Source organism: Epargyreus clarus, unplaced genomic scaffold (assembly GCF_041222505.1).
Source record: "Epargyreus clarus isolate Ecla_fem2 unplaced genomic scaffold, WU_Ecla_fem_2.2 ptg000012l, whole genome shotgun sequence".
Lineage (NCBI taxonomy): Eukaryota > Metazoa > Arthropoda > Insecta > Lepidoptera > Hesperiidae > Epargyreus > Epargyreus clarus.
In genome coordinates, this window is record NW_027332220.1 from 9,477,891 (window position 1) to 9,502,020 (window position 24,130).

The window sequence follows — 24,130 nt, forward strand, 5'->3', positions numbered from 1 at the left end:
TATTGATGGTTTCAATCAATGTATTGATGGTTACGTGGGCTAATAACGTCAGGGTAAAAAACTTTGAAACCATCAATGTATTGATGGTTACGTGGGGTAATAAAGTCAGGGTAAAATACTTTGAAACCATCAATGTATTGATGGTTACGTGGGGTAATAACGTCAGGGTAAAAAACTTTGAAACCATCAATGTATTGATGGTTTCAATCAATGTATTGATGGTTACGTGGGGTACTAAAGTCAGGGTAAAATACTTTGAAACCATCAATGTATTGATGGTTACGTGGGGTAATTACGTCAGGGTAAAAAACTTTGAAACCATCAATGCCAAATAACCTGACGTGGTTGACAATAACGTGACGAACCAAATATGCTGACGTACTCTTATAATTATGCAATTATACAAAGAATGCAAGACTATAGATACTAATTTTAAAATGAATGTGACATAAATGCAAATAAAAGATTGTAGGGTAGTTTTTCGACAACTCTGAGGTCAGCATGATAGCAGTCGCTTACATAATTTTGAATAAATTCTGCAGTGACTTTGTTCTAGTTCTGTGGATGTTTTTAAATAGAGAAAGCATAATATAAGATTTTTAAACTCAATCCTTAGCAGTCATGTCTTTGTGATTATGCTCAGTTAAATCTAATATTATTTAGATGTGATTGATTATATGCTGTACTTTTCATTATTTTACTTTTCATTATTTACTTACATGTAAATTATTTTTTGTCATTTATTAGTTGGTGTACAATCAATCAAGCATGTTTGTATTGTATTGTTCCTATTATATTAATATCGAATGAGGTGAATGCATACCGAACATGATATTTCTGCCTTTGTCGAAATTGCAGGCATGATCCCTAGCCCACGCGTGATAAAACAATAAAGTTAAAAAACTCTTCTTCTAATATTTCTTCCATCAGGGTATACGCAACGCCATCCGCAGCCGATCACGAGCTGGTCGTCGTTCTGGAGAATCCCTGGAGCTGCAAACGCTGGCGGGCGCTGAGCGAGGCGGCCCGAGCGATGCGAAGGTGCTGAGACGAATGCCTCGCGTCGAAAGCGACGACTCGCAGGCACATCATCAGGATGTTAGTATCAATAATGTCAATGTTATCTACACTAATATCATAAAGAGGAAAACTTTGTTTGTTTGCTTGGTTGTAATGAATAGGCTCGAAAACTACTGGACCGATTTTAAAAATTCTTTCACTATTCGAAAGCTACATTATCCACGAGTAACACAGGCTATATTTTATATGAAATATATTTGATAAATAGATTTTGAGGCGGTACAAAGTTTACCGGGTCAGCTGGTAACAAATATAGCTTAATTAAGCAGTGATAACTTAGTGGATAACAATCTCAGCCTCCTGATCAAGGGGCGTGAGGTTCAAATTTATTTTATGAAACGTATTTATGTGCGTATTACAAATTAATTATCGTTTGCTTAAACGGCAAAGAAAAACACCGTGAGGAAAGGTTTCCTCGCGGTATTTTCCAAGTATGCAAGTGCATACTTGAGAAATCTTCAAAACAGTGTACCAATACGCACTTGGCCAGCGCGGTAGACTATGGCCTAATCCTTCTCATTCTAAGTGGAATCCCGTGCCCAAAAGTGGGACAGTAATTAGTCGATGATGATAACAATTTTCACGATAATGTTACCTAACACAAAAGAATAAAGATTTACTTAGCTGAGATCAGTTTCTAGGGAAGACCTATATCTAACCTACATCTAAAAAGGAAATTGTCCAGCAATGAAATAAGGGTGATAGATAAATGAAACATCTGTAAGCATATTATGTAAATAGTGTATGTTTGTAGGATAATGGCGAAACAACTTCAGGCAGCAAGGATGGTGAAAAGTCAATTTCGCCCATAGGCGCTGGCCTGCCACTTCTCTCACGGCTAAAGCTTCTCAAGGAAAAACAGGTATGAAGCAGGTACTAGCCCACTAGTAATGACTAATAGTAAGTTGTCTAAACTGCTGGTGAGAATGCCGATAGGATCTCAAAAGATTCATTTCGTTAATTGTCGATTATCGTACATCTTATATATGTATCTTATGTATGTTTTTTTTTTTAAATAAGATTTATTTTATGTGCGTTTGGGGAAAAATATTAGTATTTTTATAAATGTCACATCTAAAATCTTAGAACTACTCGTATAACAAAAGTCTAAAATGGATACCGTAATTTTTTGACATGGTACATAACGTACCAATCATTTTTAAATTTTGCTTTGTTTTATAATGATTTCACTTGTAGCGTGTGAACACATTGATACCCGCACTCTCCATTTTATATAACAAGCTTTTTTTTATAATATAGGAGTAGCAGACGAGCATGCAGTCCACCTGATGGTAAGTGGCTAATGCCGCCCATGGACATCTGTAATCAACCCCAGATAGGATTAGATATTTCTACCTGAGGTGGGCCACCGATGCGCCGTTACCCCTGAGGACTAAGCTGGAACGCCTCGGAAAAGTCTGTCTCCCTTACCACACCCTTCAAAAGGGAACAGAGCAGCGCCTAACACTGTTGTTATAAGTAGAAATAGGTGTGGCGGTGGTGCCGCCGAAGTCGAGCCACAAAGGGTTCTACCACCTTAAGAAACTAATCGTATTATTTAACTTGCAATGTAGGTAAATATGTATGTTAGTTGGTGTCAAATCTTGCATTGTTTTGCTTAAATATACCACGGAACAGACAAAACGATTCTGTTCCGTCAAATACACCAAAAGTATAACTACCAAAGAGGTCCATAGATTAGTAAAGATTACTCACTCCTAACAAGAAAATGTACCTAGTTTTGAGAATTGAAATATATGCGTAAAAAAGTTTTGCCACGTTGAAATATATTTGAAATAATTATTTATTTATTATGAAAATTACGCAGTATTAGTTATTTATTCGCAAATTTTCTCTAAAAATGATTTTATTTGTCAAGAATTCAAAAGAAGGACTTACTAATAAGCCGTTTGTGGCTTCATTCAATTTCAAGGCCGCGAAGTATCTTTACTAATCTATGAAGAGGCCTTACGAAGATATCTTACGTCTAAAAGGTATCTAACGTGCGTGCATGTGCAATGTTTTAAAAAAATACATAAGTATAAGTAAAAAAGCGGAGGAGGAGTCGCCGCGGGCGTATATAACGCCCATCGGCGCGGCGTCCCTGTAGTTTCGGGAGTAGAATAGGACTACGGTATCTCCTGCCTGTCGTAAGAGGAGACTAAAAGGGGGCTTCCGGGGTTGCGGGTGGCAAGAGTGGGAGCTCGAACCGCCCAGCCAGCGGCCCCGGGAAGGGCGGCGGTATGTGTGGTCGCATACCGTCGTACGCACCAGACGGTGTGGCGAGCGCCAAGCTCACCTGGGCGGAGCCCGACGGGGCAACGCGCTAAGAGGGCTCCGGTTGCGTTCCTTTGGAGATCCCGGAGCCCTCTACGCAGCGCCGAGGACGGCCACCGGGGGGGTTTTAGTGCGGTAAGAATCCCACATAACCCTACGTCGCTCCCACGACACCGGGTACCTTTTGAAGGTTTCCCCCTCGTAAACAAAAAAAAAAAGTATAAGTAAAAAATAGATATAAATACCTTACGTACGTACATAACGATGTTTTCCTTTTGACTATTATAAGAATCCACCTCTACCGTATACGTTAATTTGGCGCCTTACACGAAGCCTTAAAGCTTACGTGATGTATGCACACCGCTAATGGATTTCGTCTCGGCTCATGCTTGTTACAGACCGCAGTTTTGTATGTGCGGTTCGTGTTACACACATACATAATATATGTGTAAATGTAATACTTTACATAAGTATTACATTTATATAAATTGTAAACACTTGTGCGTGTGTGTGACATACAGAATAACATTAATTTTTATCTTTACCTAACAATAAAGGAAATAATATATTCTATAAATCGGTATATTTAATTATATTTAATAATTAGTATACATTAATTTCCTATTACTATTAAACCAATACATATGATATAGACTAAAGTATATTATATATACATCACCAGTTCAAATTTCAGAGCTGTACTGTATCACACATTTCTTTGTTTGCTGTTATAGGACCGTGAAGAAAAAGCCAAGCAAAGACATTCCACGTCATCAATGGCCTCATTAACTCCACTACCAACACCGTCAACTAGCTCAGCACCTGATGTGGAACACGAAGTTATCGGCGCTGGACTACCACTTCTACAACGGTTACTACTCCTCAAAGCCAAGGAAGAAAGAGATAAAAACCAACTCACACCGACGACAAGTAATCTACCATCTAGTTCAGAAACAATAAGCCCTAGTTCGATCAAAAGTCCTTTGAGTCCTACGATTAAAACTTTAAGTCCCATCCGAAAAGGCTCTGAGTCAAGTTCACCAGGAAAATTACAAAGTCCCACGACGAAGACATCTAGAAAAAACTCGTCGGGGTCTAGCGATGGTGCGTCACGACCAAAAGTAAGCTTTAAAGATAAAATTTTGCAAGTTCATAGCGATGGTACCGCTGTATGTCAACCACTGAATAAAGATATAAGTGAAAAGCCCGCAGCTGTTGTAGAACCGACACCAAAAACTGAGAGCAATCTTATATCGATACCACATTCAGTTGTCAGTAAAATTAAATCACCGGCAAAGGTTGTGGGTTCTACATTTAGAGACAGGCTCAAATTACTACAAAGCGGCGGCTCCCCTAAAGAAAGTGATAATAATTCATCTGACAAAAACAAACAAATTTCCATAGAAAAGCCCCCAGCAGAAATAGCGCCTCTCCCATCTAAAGAAAGTTTAGAAGAAGTTAAAAACAAAAAGCCGTGGTCCAAGTTAAAGAAAGCTGCTATTTTGGGAGACTCTAAAAGTCATAGTAAGTCCAGTATAGATGAAAAAACAGAACTCGATACCGCAACAAAAGAACCATCAGCAGATAGTTTACCAGAGAATAATGTAAATATATGTGTACCTTTAGTTACTACTGCAGAGCTTGTTAAGATAGACAATAATAATATTGAAGTTGATAGTAATAATATTAAGACAGATAAGCCTAAAATATGCTTAACAAGCCCTTTGGAACCCGTCCAAGATAAACCTGTAGATTTACTTACTTCTAAAAATAATAACGGTACAAAACCAAGTGAAGTTAAAAGTCCTATCACAGCAGGGACTATGTTGCTACCAAAGGCTAAAAAATACAAATCAATCGATGATTTGTCACCCGAATATGGAGGGCTTCCTTTCGTCAAAAAGCTAAAAATATTAAATGAAAGGCAAAAGCTAGCAGAACTAGAAAAAGTAGTTAAAATCCGTAGCTCCAGTTTAGACTGCACGAGTTCGTCAGAAGATTTGCTTAGTGACACACTGACTAGGAGCCATTCTGAAGGAAGTACGATGGATAAACGGAAATTTAAAAGGAAATCCATAGATTCAATGGGCAGTCATGGATCAAATGAAACCCTTGAGAGGCGAACGCTTAAATCTATACTCAAGAAGCTTTCAGAGGACGTTACGCCAGCACAGAGTCCAGAACGAAGTAATGAATTAAAAAGACTAATAAGAGCTCCAACGTTAGAAGGATATGCTGCAAGACATTCAAAATTTTCGAAAAGTGTGACATTTCACCGTCATACATTGCCCTCTCCACCTGGAAGTTCGCCAGCAGATATTTTAGATGAAGTTTTTGAATTGCCTGAGGTTCCTAAAGGCCCTTCAGTGCCAGAACCACCAGCGCCACCTGTAATAGATCCCCCCATGTCAGAACCAGATTGCACCCCTGTAACGGTGACTGAAAATCAAGTAATAAAATCTGAATGTGAACAAGTAATTGCGCCAGATTTTAATTTAAATATGAAATCCGAATACGAGATGCAACAAAATATCGATCCAATGTATGATCTTAAGTCCCTTAGACCGGAAGATATAAAAGTGCCTACAGAGAAACCAAAACTAACACTGATTTCCGCGGTTGCAAATCAAAGAAAACTTTTACGAGGTAAATATAACTTTAGAAAATATTAGCTTGTATCAAATACTTATGTATGGAAATGCATAGAATGTATATAATAAAAAGATTTTTTTAAAGAGTTAATAATAATTACAAAACATAATAACAATATTTCAGGATCAATAGAAGAACAAGAGTATTTTGGCGAGGTACTTTTAGGCATTAAACAAGTTATTCAAGGTCATCTACATGATGTACAGGGAAAATTTCAAGAAAGGTAAAACTTGGTCAATTATTAAAACTTTCGTGTGTTATTGGATTTCAAAATATTTAATTAATGCCATTTTTTCAGATTCAACAGTTTGGAAAATGAAGTGAGGAAACGTGATGAAATCATAAGCCAACTTCAAAATAGGATACAGGAGTTAGAGAGGCTGGGATTACCGTCCGCAAGCGCTGCAGTGTCGTCAACTGAAACAGTCGAGATGGACCGTTTAAGAGTAATCAACAAGCCACTCTCCAAGAATGGTAGTTCTGGAAGTGAGGACGTTTCTGGAGCTGAAGAAGGTTTTATGGTGAGAATTGTACTTTGGCTTTGATTTTTAGTTTATGCTTGAAAATTTTCCGTCTGTTTAAATCACTTTTTCATTGGACATAACTTTACCTACAATACATTGAAAACATAAAAAAAAATAAAATCAAGTTCTTCATTTCTCATATAACATATTTTTTATTAGTTAATTATTATCGACCTCTTTAATCAAAATACATGTAAAAATAAATCGTCTGAAATTTCACACAAGTTTATACCTGCAAGAACAATAAAATATTATTTAACTAATTTTATGATTTTCAGAGAGGCGATTCATTAGACACAGTGTTTGCAACTTCACCACCTACAGTAAGCGTTGATGAAGAAGACAAATCCAAAGAATCAGAATCCTATACACTTCCTACAAGAAAGACAACATCACACGACGACTTAACAGACGAAACGCTTACAGAGATGACAGGTGGTGTTGAATTATCCAAACTCTCGTATACAGAACTTCAATCCTTAGCGGAATCACTTTCCAGTAGAACTGTTAAAAAGTCGTCTAGTAAACAAGACTGGACCGTCACTAAATCGAAACGATTAGACTTGAATTTAGATGGTAAAGCTGGAACCTATTCGAGAAAAAGGGTAGCGAAGCTGAGACAAAGGAAATCGTGGGAGGATCAGAGTGATCAAGAAACTATGGAGATGCAAGATTTGAACAGGTAAGCAAATAATAATAGGTTTTGGAGTTGTCGAAAAATATCAACGAACAAGAAAAGTTAAAGAAAAGTTAAAGATTGTTTGAAGGAAAATTTTGTTAGTCTTTTCAGAATTTTCTAAAGGTTCTATTTCAGAACCAACTGACACATCAGAAAGATATAAACCATCTTATGTTAACTGCTTGTGCTTGTATGTGATAAGAGCCCTATCTGTATTTAGTCTAAGACGACTATCCCTGCGGACAAAGTAACGAAGCTTCATATAAATATGAAAGACCCTTCCAACCGTAAAATCAAAGTTATTATTGGAATGGGTACCGCTGTATACGCATCACGAATACTAATCTTATAAACATTAAGCTTGCATATGAGTTAAGTAATGCGCATATTCACAGACCTATTTCTCCGCACATGACATCAGAAGACCGGTCGTTGCTAAGCCCAGAGCAGTCCAGCTTACGAACGAGTCGACGAGGAATGTATCCGTTTCATTTCTTTGGCAGCCATTTGGACAGCACAAAATCCAAAATCAAGAAGACACTCTCCGTTGATACCGGAATGCATCATACTGGGCGTGTTGACAAAAGTATGTAATGTTTAACAAACTCACTCTTTTGTTGAAGTTCTTTATATATACTTCTATCTTATCACTATAAGATAGAAATATATATAAAGAAGATAGAAGTGAATATAAAGAGTCGCCAATGAATTACCAACTTTCAAAGAAATCTCCACACCTTTTTTAAAGGACCCATGATTTACATGACGTTCCGAGAATATTTTAGAAGGAGGCTTAATCACGCACATCAGTGTTGAAAAATACCAAATAATTGCGTCTTAGTTAGATGTTAGGATTAGGTATTAAGTAGGATTAGAGTTAACCGCGTACTTCCTCCAAATTAATAAACACCTCCATGAAAAAAAAGTATAAACAGATTTTTAAAAAAAAGTAACACCATCAAAAATAAAGATCACCTTCATAAAATCAGTTTAACATTTAACAATATTTGATTTTTTCTTATCAGAACATAGCCAACGTCATCATCGAAAGTTTAGCCTGGGGTCACTCTTCGGCTACCATCGCAACACGACCAGCAAGCCCTCAAATAACTGCAGCGAAGTCGTCTTGGACATGCCCAGTGACTACAGCTGGAGTGATAAGTAAGTGAAATTTCACAAGACCGAAGTTTTCGACCTAGTTAGTTAATTAGTTAAGTTAGTTAATACTTGTAGTTAATGAGTCCTTGTGTATTCATCAGAGGGAGATCTCCTGCCATGATAATTCTGGGGGCACCGATTTCATTTCCGAAATTGTACACATGCAATAACTTTAGAAAAATTTGAAAACCTGCAGAAATATTAGTGGCGCCACGGTTGTATGTAACTCCAAATGAACTTTACAACGAATAAATGTTCGTACTCTTATCTCGAAAATCGAACCTACTTGAATTTATGTAAATTATAAAAGTACTTACCTAAGCTGTTTTTGTTTCCAGTGCATCAACATCTAGTAGTGATTCCGAATCGATTCCACGTACACCAGTTTTTGAAGAGTTTGTATGCGGAAGCTCACGCCGCGCCCGCGCCAGCGTCAGCAGTAGCCACAGCAGTTTCTCGCCTATTAGAGGTATGTTGCATTCTTCATTAAATTGGAATTATAAGACAATTAGTATCAAATTATCACGAAAGCAAGTATTTCAAGCATAAGCATGAAAAATGAAGCATCTTTATAAAAAACGTTACAAGATTGTGTGAAGTCTATCAATCCCCACTAGGCCAGCTCGGTAGAATACGGCCCGATCCTTCTCATTCTGAGAAGAAAACGTAACCAGCAGCGAGATAATAATAATAATACGGGTGGCGATCCGAATTCTCTTATCTTTCTGATATCACAGTTAAGTACTTATAGAAAACTTGCAATGGTTTTTTTCAGGCAGTGGTGGAGATTGGGAGGTGATGATGTTGGCAGATGAATTAGAGAAGAGAGAACGAGAGAAGGAGAGAGATGAAGCCAGAAGAATGCATTACCCTACAACCCTGAGAGATTTGGAAGAGGCAAGTGTTGTTGAAAAACATACAATTTTTATTAAGAACATGACTTAGAAATATAACTTGATTTTATTTATGGCAACAGGGCTAAAGAACATTTGAACGATATTAAGCTAATAAACAAAGGTATAAGGGCCCTATAATAAATATATATTGTATATTTGTCCGCGCTAATTAGAGCCCAAACACGTTCGTTTTGAGATTTTTTTAATAAATTTGAGTAATTTGGATCTGAACACAGCGACAATAACATTATGCTAAAACACATAGAGAAGCATTGATACACATTCGAATCACGCTTCGCCCGCTTTTTGTTGAAATATAATAAAACTAGGTATCGCGTGGGTGCGCGAGCTGCAAGCAGCTCGCGGGGAAATGTCTTGTTTAGTTTTGCGTGCAAGATTTTTTACAATTTTTGTTTCTCTATATTTATTGAATATTTGTTAATTTTAGGGGTCGTTTGTAAAGGATATGAGTTAATATTTGCAAAATACCAAGAATTTGGGTCCTGATTTTTTTGTCTATAAGCCATACATTTTAAAAACATAATAAGGAGACAATAGCTTGAAATATTACATACAAAAATACCTATTTATAAAACTTGTTATTTTGTGTAGTCTATTAGTACATACAAACGCGTCATACATTATAAGGCGTTCAAAAATATACAGCAACTTGAAAAATTACATAAAAATAGTTCATATCGACCCAGGAATGCGTTATTGCTGTTACTTCAAAAAATCTGGAAATACGTTATATACATATTTGGAATCAGATTTTTTTTCTGTGTTGAATGATCTAACACTCGTAGCTCTAAGAGCATTTTAAATTCATTTACAGCGTAGAAAATTTCAATGAAATGTTTTTTTCGACCTTAAAATGCAGTAACCCTGTAAAAATCCTTCGTTTTATTGTACTGCGCCTATTACACTAATTTCATTATCAGAACATTTAAACACAGCACGGGTTACAGCGTTGTCGCGGTCCGAGAATTTTAGTCCTTGCTCAGTTACAGTAGTAGTATTTTAGGTATAAATTGAATATTATAATTACAGTCTTTGTTTGGAATATAAATAAATTGTAAGAAATTACGCGATTAAAGGGATAAAGCGCTAGGTATACTTAAAATTATTGTTTCTACCCATTTTTTTAACGCGGGGAAATCCAGAAGAGCATCCATGAGGATTGCATATCAGATCAGAAGATCGGAGGAACAGAGGGGGTACGTCAGACTCTTACCAACTAAAACTCCGCGGCGTTCCTCAGGACGTTCAGAGGCGGGTCACGAGAAAACGTAAGCCGGGCCGTCTATTCGAGGCAATTGTCACAGTGATGGCATGGCATTAACAGGGTTGAGTAGGTTAAATTTGTGGTCAGTACATGGATGGGTGATTGCCACGTAATGTTACTTGTCTCCTCAAACGTTTTCGTTCTTTTGAATTTACGTTCAGCTGTTGTTTCCAGATGCTAATATATAAGTCTGGTGAAAACCTCAAAAATTATTGTTTAAAAATTAAAAGGTTTAAGTTATTGGATATCCACAACCACTGTTTTTCTTATATGAACTAAAGGATTTACTTTACCTATTCGACTTTCGTTATTATATCGGACCATCGAATCTATATAACCTGTAAAAATCTAGACTGTATTTTGAACTTCACGTCAAATTCAATTCTGATAATTCTGGAATATCAAATTCTGGGAAGTAATGATAAATGACAAACTAAAGGAAAAGCGTAAATTTTAAGAATGTACATATTTTTTCATATTAATTTTGTAGTTAAGTTCCCGCCATTCATTAATTTAGACATCTCGCGTATTAACAATGTTTTTGGTCTAATATTTCAAATCATTCGGAAGCGCACGTTTTGTTCTTCTAGAATTCATATTTTTATGTTTGACTTAGTTAAGGTTATCTTTAGGACCATTATAGTAGATTTTCAACTTGCTCTGCGCGGAGTGTCGTTTAATATAAATGTAAAATTGACAATTTGCGAGTATGACTTTTTCAAGTAAAATCCTAGTCATTACTTAACAATGGCATATGGAAAATCATATGTAACGTTGAAACGAAGTTGTAAACATAAAAAATAATAAATTACATATTAATAAATTATCTATTTTTATTTAAAATATAAATCCTAAAAACGGCGGGAACTTAGTTGCCAACCTATTAGTTATACTAAGCCGTATGTCACGGTCATAACATCGAAGAATTAGTTGATTAACACGATAGCTGCGGAACGCGGCTTAAAACACCTCGTCCATGTTTGGTCTTTATAGCGGTAAGAAAAAACTTTAAACTTCTCTGTCGTGTGAGAGGCATAACTTCCGTCTGGTTCAGTTTAGGAGAGAGATAACTATATGTTTGTGAAGTGCTACTGATTCCTAGTTCTATGGTACACCAACCTAATGTCGGGTTTGTTAGACCTCGTGCCGCACTGAACGAATAATAATGCTAACACAGTGCGGAACGAGGTTGCGAACGCCTCGTTTCCCCACGCACCTCGTACCGCACCCCACGCTAGCTTCACGTGGTTAGTGTTGTGCATAGATGATACACTTAATATGTGCAACGCAGTCGACGCTGCGCACGCGACGACCGCTGTCTTTGTGTTGGAAATTATCATGTCGAAACGTTGCCGAAAAAAGTTGATCATGGAGGAAGATGAAGAAAAACCGGTTGAAAAATCTGAGCCAAATCAGAATACAGGAAGATATTTCAAAAACAGCTAAGTCACAAATATACTCTGTCTAGGTGAAAGTCCAGCAGTGAGACTTGGCAGGCTAGGCGTATATCCGTATAGTAAGAAATTACATTATAGATAATTACGTTTCCTGTTATGGTTCAAACAAAAGTTAAGTAGCTACATTATTGATATAGGAAACGTAGGCAAAATCGTTACCGAGTACTCCGATTACTCTTTACCCTAATCTACTCGTTCCTACTTTTCAGAATCCCCTGCAAAGAAAGCACATAATCTCGATAAGGGTCCAAAGAAGAAGAGATGTGTCGGATGCTACGAAAAACTCCGCACATTCTTGACAGATCGTGAGGCAGACAAAAAACCAAAAAAAAAAATTTCACGGAATGCACTGTTTGCAAAAAACCTTATTGTCTGACATGTTTCAATGAAAAACATCCATAACTTTTCCCCTTTTTTTGTATTCATTCTGTCCATAACGTTGATAAATAAAAACAATAAAATAAAATCGATATTTATTTTCCCATCACTAAATTATATCGAAACCTTCCATTTTTCAGTGCGGTCCGAGGTTTTATTTTACCCATAGAATCTAAACTAACTAATTTGACCAAGGGCGGCGGCAGATCTAGGTTAATCAACTCATTGTTAATAATAATCAAGACAAAAACCGTCCATTTTGTCTTATTTGGCGCCAAAAAAAGGATTTTAGTCTCCTTCGGGCGGTGGGATTTACGCCACGCTCACACGCCTCGTGCCGCCACAATGTCGGGTATAGGACGAGGTTTAAAACAACTCGTAACGCAGTAATGGAAAGTACAGAAAAATCTGTGCCGCTGGGAACGTGTTAACCAACAAATTCTTCAATGTTATGACTTATGTATACTCCTAAGAATTAAATATAAGTCACATGTTATGTATAATCTTTAAGGATCAGTATACCAATATATGAAAAAAATATATATATTTTCAGAATTTGATCCTTATAAGAGACACTATCAGGTAGTGAAATAATATAGAGCATGTATTATTTTTCAAAATTAACTCATTCGATTCTCGGCTAAGGAAGAAAATATTCTAAAAAACTAATGATGCACAGTTTTAGTTTTTATCAAAATCGGCCTCGGAACTCCTTTCAGCATTTTTCGCTACTCCTTATAGTTTCGGATTTGGCCCTGAAGGCCTATTTGAAAAATTCACCCTGTATAGGTGTATCTGGAGGTTGATAGCATGATCGGCTATTGGGACCACATATCATAAGCCAACGGTTGGTCAATGCTATCGTACTGAACTTTCGGCTTGGCTCTTCGCGAAAGGTCATGCAACATACCGGTTGACCCAGATACTCACCGGACATGGCCGTTTCGGTGAGTATCTAAACAGGATAGAGGGAGATGAGGGCCCAGTGCCATCATTGAGGACACTACGAGGATTCCGCATAGCACACGCTGCAGTACTGCCCAGCGAGGGAGTCTCAGCGGCGGATCCTCGTGTCAAAAGAGGGACCGGACCTGTTTCCATCGCCATTGTTGGATAGCTTCAAGATATAGCATGATTACCTGCGACATTGTCATGTAAACGAAGGAAGACGCCGAGCGAGCCAGGGAGCGCACAGCTCGGAGGAGGATTCGCCCGGACCAGAATAGGGTTGCGGTATCCTCTGTCTGTCTTAAGAGGCGACTAAAAGGGGGCTTTCGGGGTTGCGGGTGGCAACAGTGAGAGCTCGAACCGCCCGGGTTACGACCCCGGGAAGAAGGGCAGTATGTGTGGTCGCATACCGTCGTACACCAAACGAACTGGTGAGCGTCATGCTCACCTAGCCGGAGCCCGACGGGGCAATGCACTAAGAGGACTCCGGTTATGTTCCTTTGGAAATCCCGAAGTCCTCTACGCAGCGCCAAGGACAACTACCGGGGGATTTTAGTGCGGTAAGAATCCCACATAACCCCGTGTCGTTCCCACGGCATAGGGTACCTTTTGAAGGTTTCCCCTCTTCTCAACAAAAATAGTACATTACAATACGAGGACGAAAAACTTTTTTCTGACAAGTGTGAGTTTGCAGGCCGAGCCGCAGGCGAGGACTGCAATCACACGAGTCAGAAAAACATTTTTCGTCCGCGTGTTGTATAAAATTTTATATTACGGGGTCGGAAATGGAGGTTTTGCGCACGCGAAGCGTGCGTAAAACGTCCATTTACGCACGCCGTGATATAAAGGTTTATCTTGAGGGAAGTATAATAGGTACCTTTTTATGTAATATATAGCAGACGAACATGCAGTCCAGACAGTAGCCACATACCATCAGGAGGACTGATAAAGCCTTGCACTAAAATAAAAATATTGTTTAGAAGAAACAGACGACGAAGATGTTGATGTATAAGAAGAGTGATAACGTAAGAGACAAATTAAACAATGATGAGATGAAAGGTTTTATGAGTTGAGTTGAGGCGTTAAAAAATCAGAAAAGTTTAATTATAACGTTTAAGTGAAAATTATTTAAAATTACGATCTCAGTTTTTTAAGATCCCGTTATAATGTACGATGTTTTTCTTAAGTTATTTCAATTATATTTAAAACGTTAAAGAATTACATTTTCATTACCTGCAATAAAAAATAAAGTAAGATTTTAAAGTGTTTTAGTTTTAGACCAGATCCCTAAATACGTCTTTTTATTTTAATATTAATTTTGTTTATGCCACAACTTACAGCATTTTTTTCGCGTAAAAAAAATAAACTCATCGGATTATAGCTTTTTAAAGTAACAATGACTTAAAAATATGATGTTTACAGCATATACGCTTCTCAAAAAAGGAGATTACATATGCATAGTGCATATTTTTTTCGTGTGGCAACACTCAACATTGGATATTGTATTTTTTACGTAACGATCATTTTAAGTAAAAAGTTTATCCTCTGTCAACGGTTCTCCCTCAACTATTCAAAAAGTGAAAATCATGAAAAAAAAATCTGTATGCCAGTGTTGTCAGTTGATTAATACGAAAATGGTCAAATGTCATTACGGCATCATGAAAATGTCCAAATATACATCATAGATTATGGCCCTTCTTTAGTAAATCTTATATTTTAACCCTCTTTAATAACTCACAAAAATGTAGAAGATTATTACATTTTATATCCTTTACTTGAGTACATACAACATCCACAAAATCTGTTTCTCTGTGTCTGTTAATAATTATAAATTATTGCGTAAGAAGAGAATCTAACATCTTACGTCCCTTCCCACTATGTGCATGGTAGGGCTACACTCCAAAAAGAATAATCACGAGTAAAATTCATATAGATAACGTAAGAAACAAACAATTTAACTCAAATAAATAGAAAATACTCAAAAACTCAAGTCATAAATAATTTCAAACCAGTTATTGCTTTCTTAACATACCAATAAGTTAGCTAATTAAGATTGAATCATATATGTACCTTTTTAAACGACTCATAAATAAATTTCGACATATACTTATACTTATAAACCCTGTAATCGATAACCATTACTTCTTCTCCTCCGAAATGGTAACAAGTGATTTAAATACTTTAGTGTTGAATGCCCAGTCCATTATTATTACATTCCAAAGACCACAGGTATTCTCTATTGTTTGATCCAATATAAACATGAAAACAAAAATAAAACTTGCAGTTAATTTTATTTAAAAATGTAACTAAGTAAGTACAAGCTGTAACCATACTTTTCCAATTGTTAGTAACGTAATGGACACTTAGGAATAACGCAAATAGAACAAAATTTCAATAACCTAATCCCTTTATTATTATTATACGGATAATATAATGTTAAACAATATAACATCGATAACTTTAAAAATCAATAATTACTTTCGAATATTATCAGCACAATAAGCCCTAGTACTAATATAGGACTGTTATAATTATTCGTAATATACGTATAAATATTTAACACATACTCCGAAACGTTAAGTGTTAAATGTATGACAAAATATTAATAATTTGAAGCCTGCAAAAGTTGCCTTATAATATTAAAGTTCTTCTAAACAAATATAACATTTGCTCATAACAACGGTACTGCCATTTTATATCTCGACTGTGTAAGTAAGAACTTCTAATATACATTCTTATGATTTATATCAAAAAAAGGTAAAATGAAAACATAAATATTTGACCCAATCAAATTTCTGAAAACGGCCTGTTAGGCTACTACATACCTATTTAATAAACTCAGATAGCAAACTTAAGACAATCTGTACCAACCAACATTTGTATCGATTCTTAATTTGTTGTATTTAAATATATCCAATAAATTAACTTACGCAGTTTTACGCAGGCGATCCCACTGGCTAAATTGTTGGGGGTGTCTCCAATGAAAGTCTTGAATCAAGCTAGTTATTTTTATTTATTTCCAAGACCTCCACAAACATCGCTTTTGACATCTGCCGTTTCCCGCCATAATACCCTTTTGTTTTTTTTTTAAATCACGAGTACTGCGTTACACCCATTTAAATATGGGGCCAGCATTACTTTTCGAGTGAAAGGTTTTAAACTAATTTTAATTTAATTTATTTTTATAATGTTGAACTAACGCAGTAAGGTATAATAATAAATGTGACCTTACAATAAATACTCAGAAAAAATGTAAAATGGTGCCGGTCATCGTGGTGGTGGTCATTAAAGTGAGAGAAACGCCTGAAACATTGCATACAAAAATGCATATGTATGAAAAAAAATTTTTTTGTTTGACAATTTTGATATATTTTTTTTAACAAGATGTTTTTTTTCAGACTATAAATACCTACAAACACCTCATACTTTGTAATGATATCAAAAGAATACAAGTTTGAAATATTACATGCATATGAACTTTTGTATGACAACACTGATATAATTTTTCACCATAATATTCAAACTGTTAAAATCGACAAACACCTCATTAATTGGAATGACGTCAGAAGGAGACAGCAGCTTGAAATATTACATACAAAAATGCACATGTATTTTTTTTATGGCAACACTGAAATATTTTTCCACAAATTTGTACAGTATATATGTACCATTAAACGCCTCATACAGAAAAAATACATTAAATGGTGCCGGTCCTTAAAGGGAAATATTGCATATAAAAATACATACATATGAAAATTATTATTTTTTGTATGGCAACACTTAAATATTTTGTTACCTAAAGGTAAAGTCTATTAGTACCCACAATCGCGTCATACATTATAAGGTTGGCAAAAATATAGTAAAGCTTCAAATATTACATACAAAAATGCATATGTATGAAAATTATTATTTTTTGTATGGGAACACTGAAATATTCTTTTACCCAAATGTTAAAACTGCTAGTATCGACAAACGTCTCATACATTGGAATGACATCAAAAGGAAACAACAGCTTGAAATGTGACATACAAAAATGAACATGTATGAAAATTATTATTTTTATATGGTAACACTGAAATATTTTTTCACAAATTTGTACAGTCTATAAGTACCATTAAACGCCTCATACAGAAAACTGACGTTTAGTGATGCTGGGCATGGTGGTGGTGGTGGTCTTTAAAAGGAGACAACAGCCCGCAACACCACATACAAAAATACAAATGTATGAAATTTATTTTTTTTTGTATGGCAGCACTAAAATATTTTTTTACCAAAATGTGCAGATTATTAGTATCTACCAATGCCTCATACATTTTAGTGGCATCAATACAAGACAACAGCTTCAAATATTACATACAAAAATACATATGTATAAAGATTATTATTTTTTGTATAGCAACATTTAAATATTTTGTTATCTAAATGTGAAGACTATTAGTACCTACAATCGCGTCATACATTATAAGGTTGTCAAAAATACACAAAAGCTTGAAATATTACATACAAAAATGCATATGTATGAAAATTATTATTTTTTGTATGGGAACACTGAAATATTCTTTTACCCAAATGTCTTAACTGTTAATATCTACAATCGCTTCATAGATTGGAATGATCTCAGAAGGAAACAACAGCTTGAAATATGGCATACAAAAATGCACTTGTATGAAAAATGTTATTTTTTATATGGCAACACTGAAATATTTTCTCACCAATTTATACAGTCTACAAGTACCATTAAACGCCTCATACAGAAAACTGACGTTTAGTGATGCTGGGCATGGTGGCGGTGGTCTTTAAAGGGAGCCAACAGCCCAAAACACCACATACGAAAATACAAATGTATGAAAATTATTATTTTTTGTATGGCAAGACTAAAATATTTTGATATCAAAATGTGCAGAATATTAGTACCTACAAACGCCTCATACACTCTAATGCTACCAATACAAGACAACAGCTTGAAATATTACATACAAAAATACATCCGTATGAAAATTAATATTTTTTGTATGGCAACACTAAAATATTTTTTTACCAAAATGTGCAGTATATTAGTACATACAAACGCGTCATACATTATAATGTTGTCAAAAATTTACAACAGCATGAAATGTAACATACAAAAATGCACATGTATAAAAATTATTATTTTTTGTATGGCAACACTGAAAGATTTCGTTACACATTGGTACAGTCTATAAGTGCCATTAAGCGCCTCATACAAAAAAATGACGTCAAATGGTGGCAACAGCCTGAAATCTTCGATAATCCTGTAGAAAATGCATTTGTATGAAAACATTTTTTTTGTATATGGCAACATTGGATTTTCGATTTTTTACATAGGGTCCATTTGAAATAAAAAATATCTCCCATACATAACTTATATGCTCTGTCTACGGTTTCCGCCCAAGTACTCAAAAAGTGAAAATCATGAAAAAAAATTCTGTATCCCAGTGTTGCCAGTTGATTAAGATGAAAATTATCAAATGTCATTACGGCACCCAAAAAAAATAGTCCTGTGAAAAAAATTCATTAAAAATATTTCTCCTTCTACTTTTTACATTTTTGAATGAAAAGTTCCAAAAAATGTATGAAAGATGAAAAAAAAAACTTCACCTGGCAACACTTCGAGCCGAGCTCCATGACTGCCCGATACAAAGCGACTCGCTCAAATGTTGCCAACCTCAAAATATTTCACTTCGAAAAATGCATTTCTTCATACATTTTACAAAATGGCTGACACAAGATGCGCCATCTGATTTTAAAAAAATAATATTGCCATATGATAATATTGAGGATACAATCCGGCCAATAAAACAAAAATATCGAAAAAATATTAATATAACCACCGCGCTACGACCCCACAAACACACCTCGAAAAATGAAAGATTTCAAACTCAAATATCTCGGCGGCCATCTTGTTTTTCCAATTTTTTTCTAATTTTATCGTAACTGTCGTCCCACAATTAGCCGAAAATGACACCAATCTCAGGTAGGCGCGCAGAATAAAAAAAAATTGAAAATCGCAGGGGGGCCGCCATCTTGAATTTTGTATGTTTCCCATTTTTCCTATAACCACCATAATATACCGAAAAAATATCTTTTACATTATTACTACCCCCCACCAATAGTTTAGGCTGGGCTACTCGAAATGTCAAAAAAGTGAAAAAAAAAATCTAGCTCCCAGTGTTGCCAGTTAATTTGGATGAAAATGGTCAAATGTCATTACGACCCCCCTGACAAATACCCATGTAAAATATTTTCATTAAAAATGTTTCTCCTTCTACTTTTTACATTTTTGAATGGAAAGTTCCAAAAAAAGTATGAACAAAGAAAAAAAAACCTAAACCTGGCAACACTTCAAGTCACGCTCCACAACCGCCCCATACAAGGCGATTCGCTGAAATGTTGCCAACCTCAAAATATTTCACTTCAAAAAATGCGTTTTTTCATACATTTTACAAATTGCCTGACGAACGATCCGCCATCTGGTTAAAAAAATAAATAAATCCGATTTGGTAAAATTGAGCATATATCCGAGAAAAAAAACGAAAAAAATCAAAAAAATATTTAAAAAAACACATCAGTGCCACCCCGCGAACACACCTCGAAAAATGAAAATTTTCAAACTCAAGTATCTCGGCGGCCATCTTGTTTTTTCAACTTTTTCTAATTTCATCGTATCAGTCGCCCTCAAATTAGCCGGAAACGATACCGATCTTGGATAGGTGCAAAATAAAAAAAACAGTTGCCCAATCCAGCTCGGCCGCCATCTTGAATTTTGAAAGTTTCAGATTTTTCCCATAGACACGGAGGCAAACAAAAAATTCCACTCATACATCAAACCCACCCCCCACCACTCCTTCAGGTCGATGAAGTCGATTTTTCGTAAAACTGAAAAAAAATTCCTGCGGCCAGTGTTGCCAGTCGACATCGACGAAAATGGTCAAATGTCATTACGACAGCCAAAAAAAATATTCCTGTGAAAAATGTTCATCAAAAATATTTCTCCTTCTACTTTTCATATTTTTGAATGAAAAGTTTGAAAAATTGTAAGAGTGGGGAGAAAAAAACTCAAACCTGGCAACACTTCGGACCGAGCCCCACGACCGCCCCGAACAAACCAAATAGCTCAAACGTTGCCAACCTCCGAATATTTCACTTCAAAAAATCCGTTTTTTCGTACATTTTACGAATCGCCTAACAGACGACCCGCCATCTTGTTGAAAAAAAAAATAAATCCGATTTGGCAAAATTGAGGATATATCCGAGAAAATTTAAAAAAATGGCAACAAAATATTAAAAATCCCAAGAGATACGACCTCCCAAAAACACCTCGAAAATTGAAAAATTTCAAACTCAAATATCTCGGCGGCCATCTTGGTTTTTCATTTTTTTCCAATTTCATCGTAACGCCCACCCGAATATTATTCGAAAAAGAAACAAACATCTGCGTAAAGTCAATAAATAAAAAAGTTAAAAATTTTAAATCGGCCGCCATCTTGAATCTATGGCATCTCATATTTTTCCCTTTGCCTCGGGGGGGAGAGGAGATAACCCGCCATAGACAACAAAGTCGCTCCTAGACGGCAACATGGAGAACGGCATGTCAGTCAGTCAGTGGTAAGTTCAGGATTATATATATATAACTAGGTATCGCTTGTGTGCGCTCGCTGCTAAAGCAGCTCGCGAAACGGTTGTCTTCTTTAGTTTTGCGTGCAAATTTTTTTTACATTTTTTCCCCTATATTGAAGTTTTATTCATTCTGTTTGGGGCTGTTTGGAAAAGATATGAGTTAATATTTGCAAAATACCAAGAATGGTCGTGATTTTTTTGTCTATAAGCCATACATTTTAAAGACATAATAAGGAGACAAAAGCTTGAAATATTACATACAAAAATAACTATTTATAAAAATTGTTATTTCTTGTATGACAACACTAAAATATTTTTTTACCAAAATGTGTAGTCTATTAGTACATACAAACGCGTCATACATTATTTCTATATATTATATTATCTATATTAATTCTATACTTATAATAAATCTGTAGAGAGGTCAATTCTGTACAAGAAATATATTTCCAAAATAACTATCAGGGGGTATTTAGGGATCGATACTGATGTCAAGAATGCAATCATTAAAATTTTTGTCTGTCTGTCTATATAACCGTTATAGAAAAAAAAACTACTCGACGGATTTTAACGAAACTTGATACAATTATTTTTCATACTCCTGAGCTGGTTATAGTATACTTTTCATCACGCTACAATCAATAGGAGCAGAGCAGTGCAGAAAATATACCTCTTACATTATATCTTTCTTTTGTAAATCGTATATCATATTTATCCTGTCCATCCTTTGAAAATATCCAAATATACCTAATAGATCATGGCCCTTCTTTAGTAAATCTTATATTTTACCCCTCTTTTAAAGTCACAAAAATGTTGAAGATTAATACATTTTGTATCCTTTACTTGACTACATACTACATCCACAAAATCTGTGTCTGTGTCTGTTAATAAATAATTATACATTAATACGTAAGAAGAGAATCTAACATCTTACGCCCCTTCCTGCTATGTGCATGGTAGGGCTACACTCTAAAAAGAATAATCACGGGTAAAATTCATATAGGTAACTTAAGCCACAAACAATTTAACACATACAACCAATTAAACTCAAATAAATAGAATACTCCAAAACTCAAGTCATAAAAAAATTTCAAACCAGTTATTGCTTTCTCAACATACAAATAAGTTAGCTCATTAAGATTAAATCATATACATTTTAAACGACTCATAAATTAATTCCGAAATATATACTTATAAACCCTGTAACCGATTTTTTGTATGGCAGCACTGAAATATATTTTCACCCAAATGTTCAAACCATAGATATATTATCCTACTGACGTAGGGTTCAAACTGTTAGTAGCTAACAACGCCACGTATTAGGTAATAACTTCAAAAGGAGACAACAGTTTTAAATATTACATACAAAGATGCATGCGTATAAAAAATATTATTTTGTGTACGGCACCACTGATTTTTTTTTTTACCACAATGTGAAATCTATTGATACCTACAAACGCATCGTACATTTTAATGTTGTCAAAATATACAACAGCTTGAAATATTTAATAGAAAATACATATGTATGAAAATTATTATTTTTTGTATGGCCACACTAAAATATTATTTTATAAAAATGTGCAGAATATTAGTACCTACAAACGCCTCATAAATTCTAATGATATCAATAGAAGGCAACAGCTTGAAATATTGCATACAAAAATACATATATATGAAAATTATTATTTTTTGTATTGCAACATTAAAATATTTTTTTACCAAAATGTGCAGTTTATTAGTACATACAAACACGTCATATATTATAGGGTTGTCAAAAATATACAACAGCTTGAAATGTGACATACAAAAATGCATATGTATGAAAATTATTATTTTTTGTATGGGAACACTGAAATATTCTTTTACCCAAATGTTAAAACTGCTAGTATCTACAAACGCCTCTTACATTGGAATGACATCAAAAGGAAACAACAGCTTGAAATATGACATACAAAAATGCACTTGTATGAAAATTATTATTTTTTATATGGCAACACTGAAATATTTTTCCAAAAATCTGTACAGTCTATGAGTACCATTAAACGCCTCATACAGAAAACTGACGTTTAGTGATGCTGGGCATGGTGGTGGTGGTCTTTAAAGGGAGACAACAGCCCGAAACACCATATACAAAAATACAAATGTATGAAAATTATTATTTTTTGTATGGCAACACTAAAATATTTTTTAATCAAAATGTGCACAATATTAGTACGTACAAACGCCTCATACATTCTAATGTTACCAATACAAGACAACAGCTTGAAATATTACATACAAAAATACATATGTATGAAAATTAATATTTTTTGTATGGCAACACTAAAATATTTTTTTACCAAAATGTGCAGTCTATTAGTACATACAAACGCGTCATACATTATAACGTTGTCAAAAATTTACAACAGCTTGAAATGTGACATACAAAAATGCACATGTTTGAAAATTATTATTTTTTGTATGGCAACACTGAAATATTTCGTTACACATTGGTACAGTCTATAACTGCCATTAAGCGCCTCATACAAAAAAATGACCTCAAATGGTGGTAACAGCCTGAAATCTTCGATAATCCTGTAGAAAATGCATTTGTATGAAAACATTTTTTTTGTATATGGCAACATTGGATTTTCGATTTTTTACATAGGGTCAATTTGAAATAAAAAATATCTCCCATACATAACTTATATGCTCTGTCTACGGTTTCCGCCCAAGTACTCAAAAAGTGAAAATCGTGAAAAAAAAATCTGTATCCCAGTGTTGCCAGTTGATTAAGATGAAAATGGTCAAATGTCATTACGGCACCCATAAAAAATAGTCCTGTGAAAAAATTTAATTAAAAATATTTCTCCTTCTACTTTTCACATTTTTGAATGAAAAGTTCCAAAAAATGTATGAAAGGTGAAAAAAAAAAATTTACCTGGCAACACTTCGAGCCGAGCTCCATAACCGCTCAATACAAAGCGACTCGCTCAAATGTTGCCACCTCTAAATATTTCACTTCGAAAAATGCATTTTTTCGTACATTTTACAAAATGGCTGACACAAGGTGCGCCATCTGATTAAAAAAAAATGATATTGCCATATGATAAAATTGAGGATACAATCCGGCCAATAAATCAAAAATATCGATAAAATATTAATAAAACCACCGCGCT

At 35.0% G+C, this 24,130-nt stretch overlaps 1 protein-coding gene across 1 annotated transcript in view; it reads left to right on the forward strand.

Annotated features, from left to right (window-relative positions):
- Nucleotides 1–24,130, forward strand: part of Cngl (Cyclic nucleotide-gated ion channel-like) — a 108,323-nt gene that overhangs the window by 61,882 nt on the left and 22,311 nt on the right. The window contains exons 16-25 of the mRNA XM_073078650.1: nucleotides 931–1,098; nucleotides 1,835–1,942; nucleotides 4,092–6,003; nucleotides 6,133–6,232; nucleotides 6,308–6,530; nucleotides 6,812–7,215; nucleotides 7,608–7,798; nucleotides 8,238–8,373; nucleotides 8,709–8,839; nucleotides 9,146–9,267. Of these exons, the coding sequence (XP_072934751.1) occupies nucleotides 931–1,098; nucleotides 1,835–1,942; nucleotides 4,092–6,003; nucleotides 6,133–6,232; nucleotides 6,308–6,530; nucleotides 6,812–7,215; nucleotides 7,608–7,798; nucleotides 8,238–8,373; nucleotides 8,709–8,839; nucleotides 9,146–9,267 (3,495 nt within the window). The remainder of the gene's footprint in view (nucleotides 1–930; nucleotides 1,099–1,834; nucleotides 1,943–4,091; nucleotides 6,004–6,132; nucleotides 6,233–6,307; nucleotides 6,531–6,811; nucleotides 7,216–7,607; nucleotides 7,799–8,237; nucleotides 8,374–8,708; nucleotides 8,840–9,145; nucleotides 9,268–24,130) is intronic.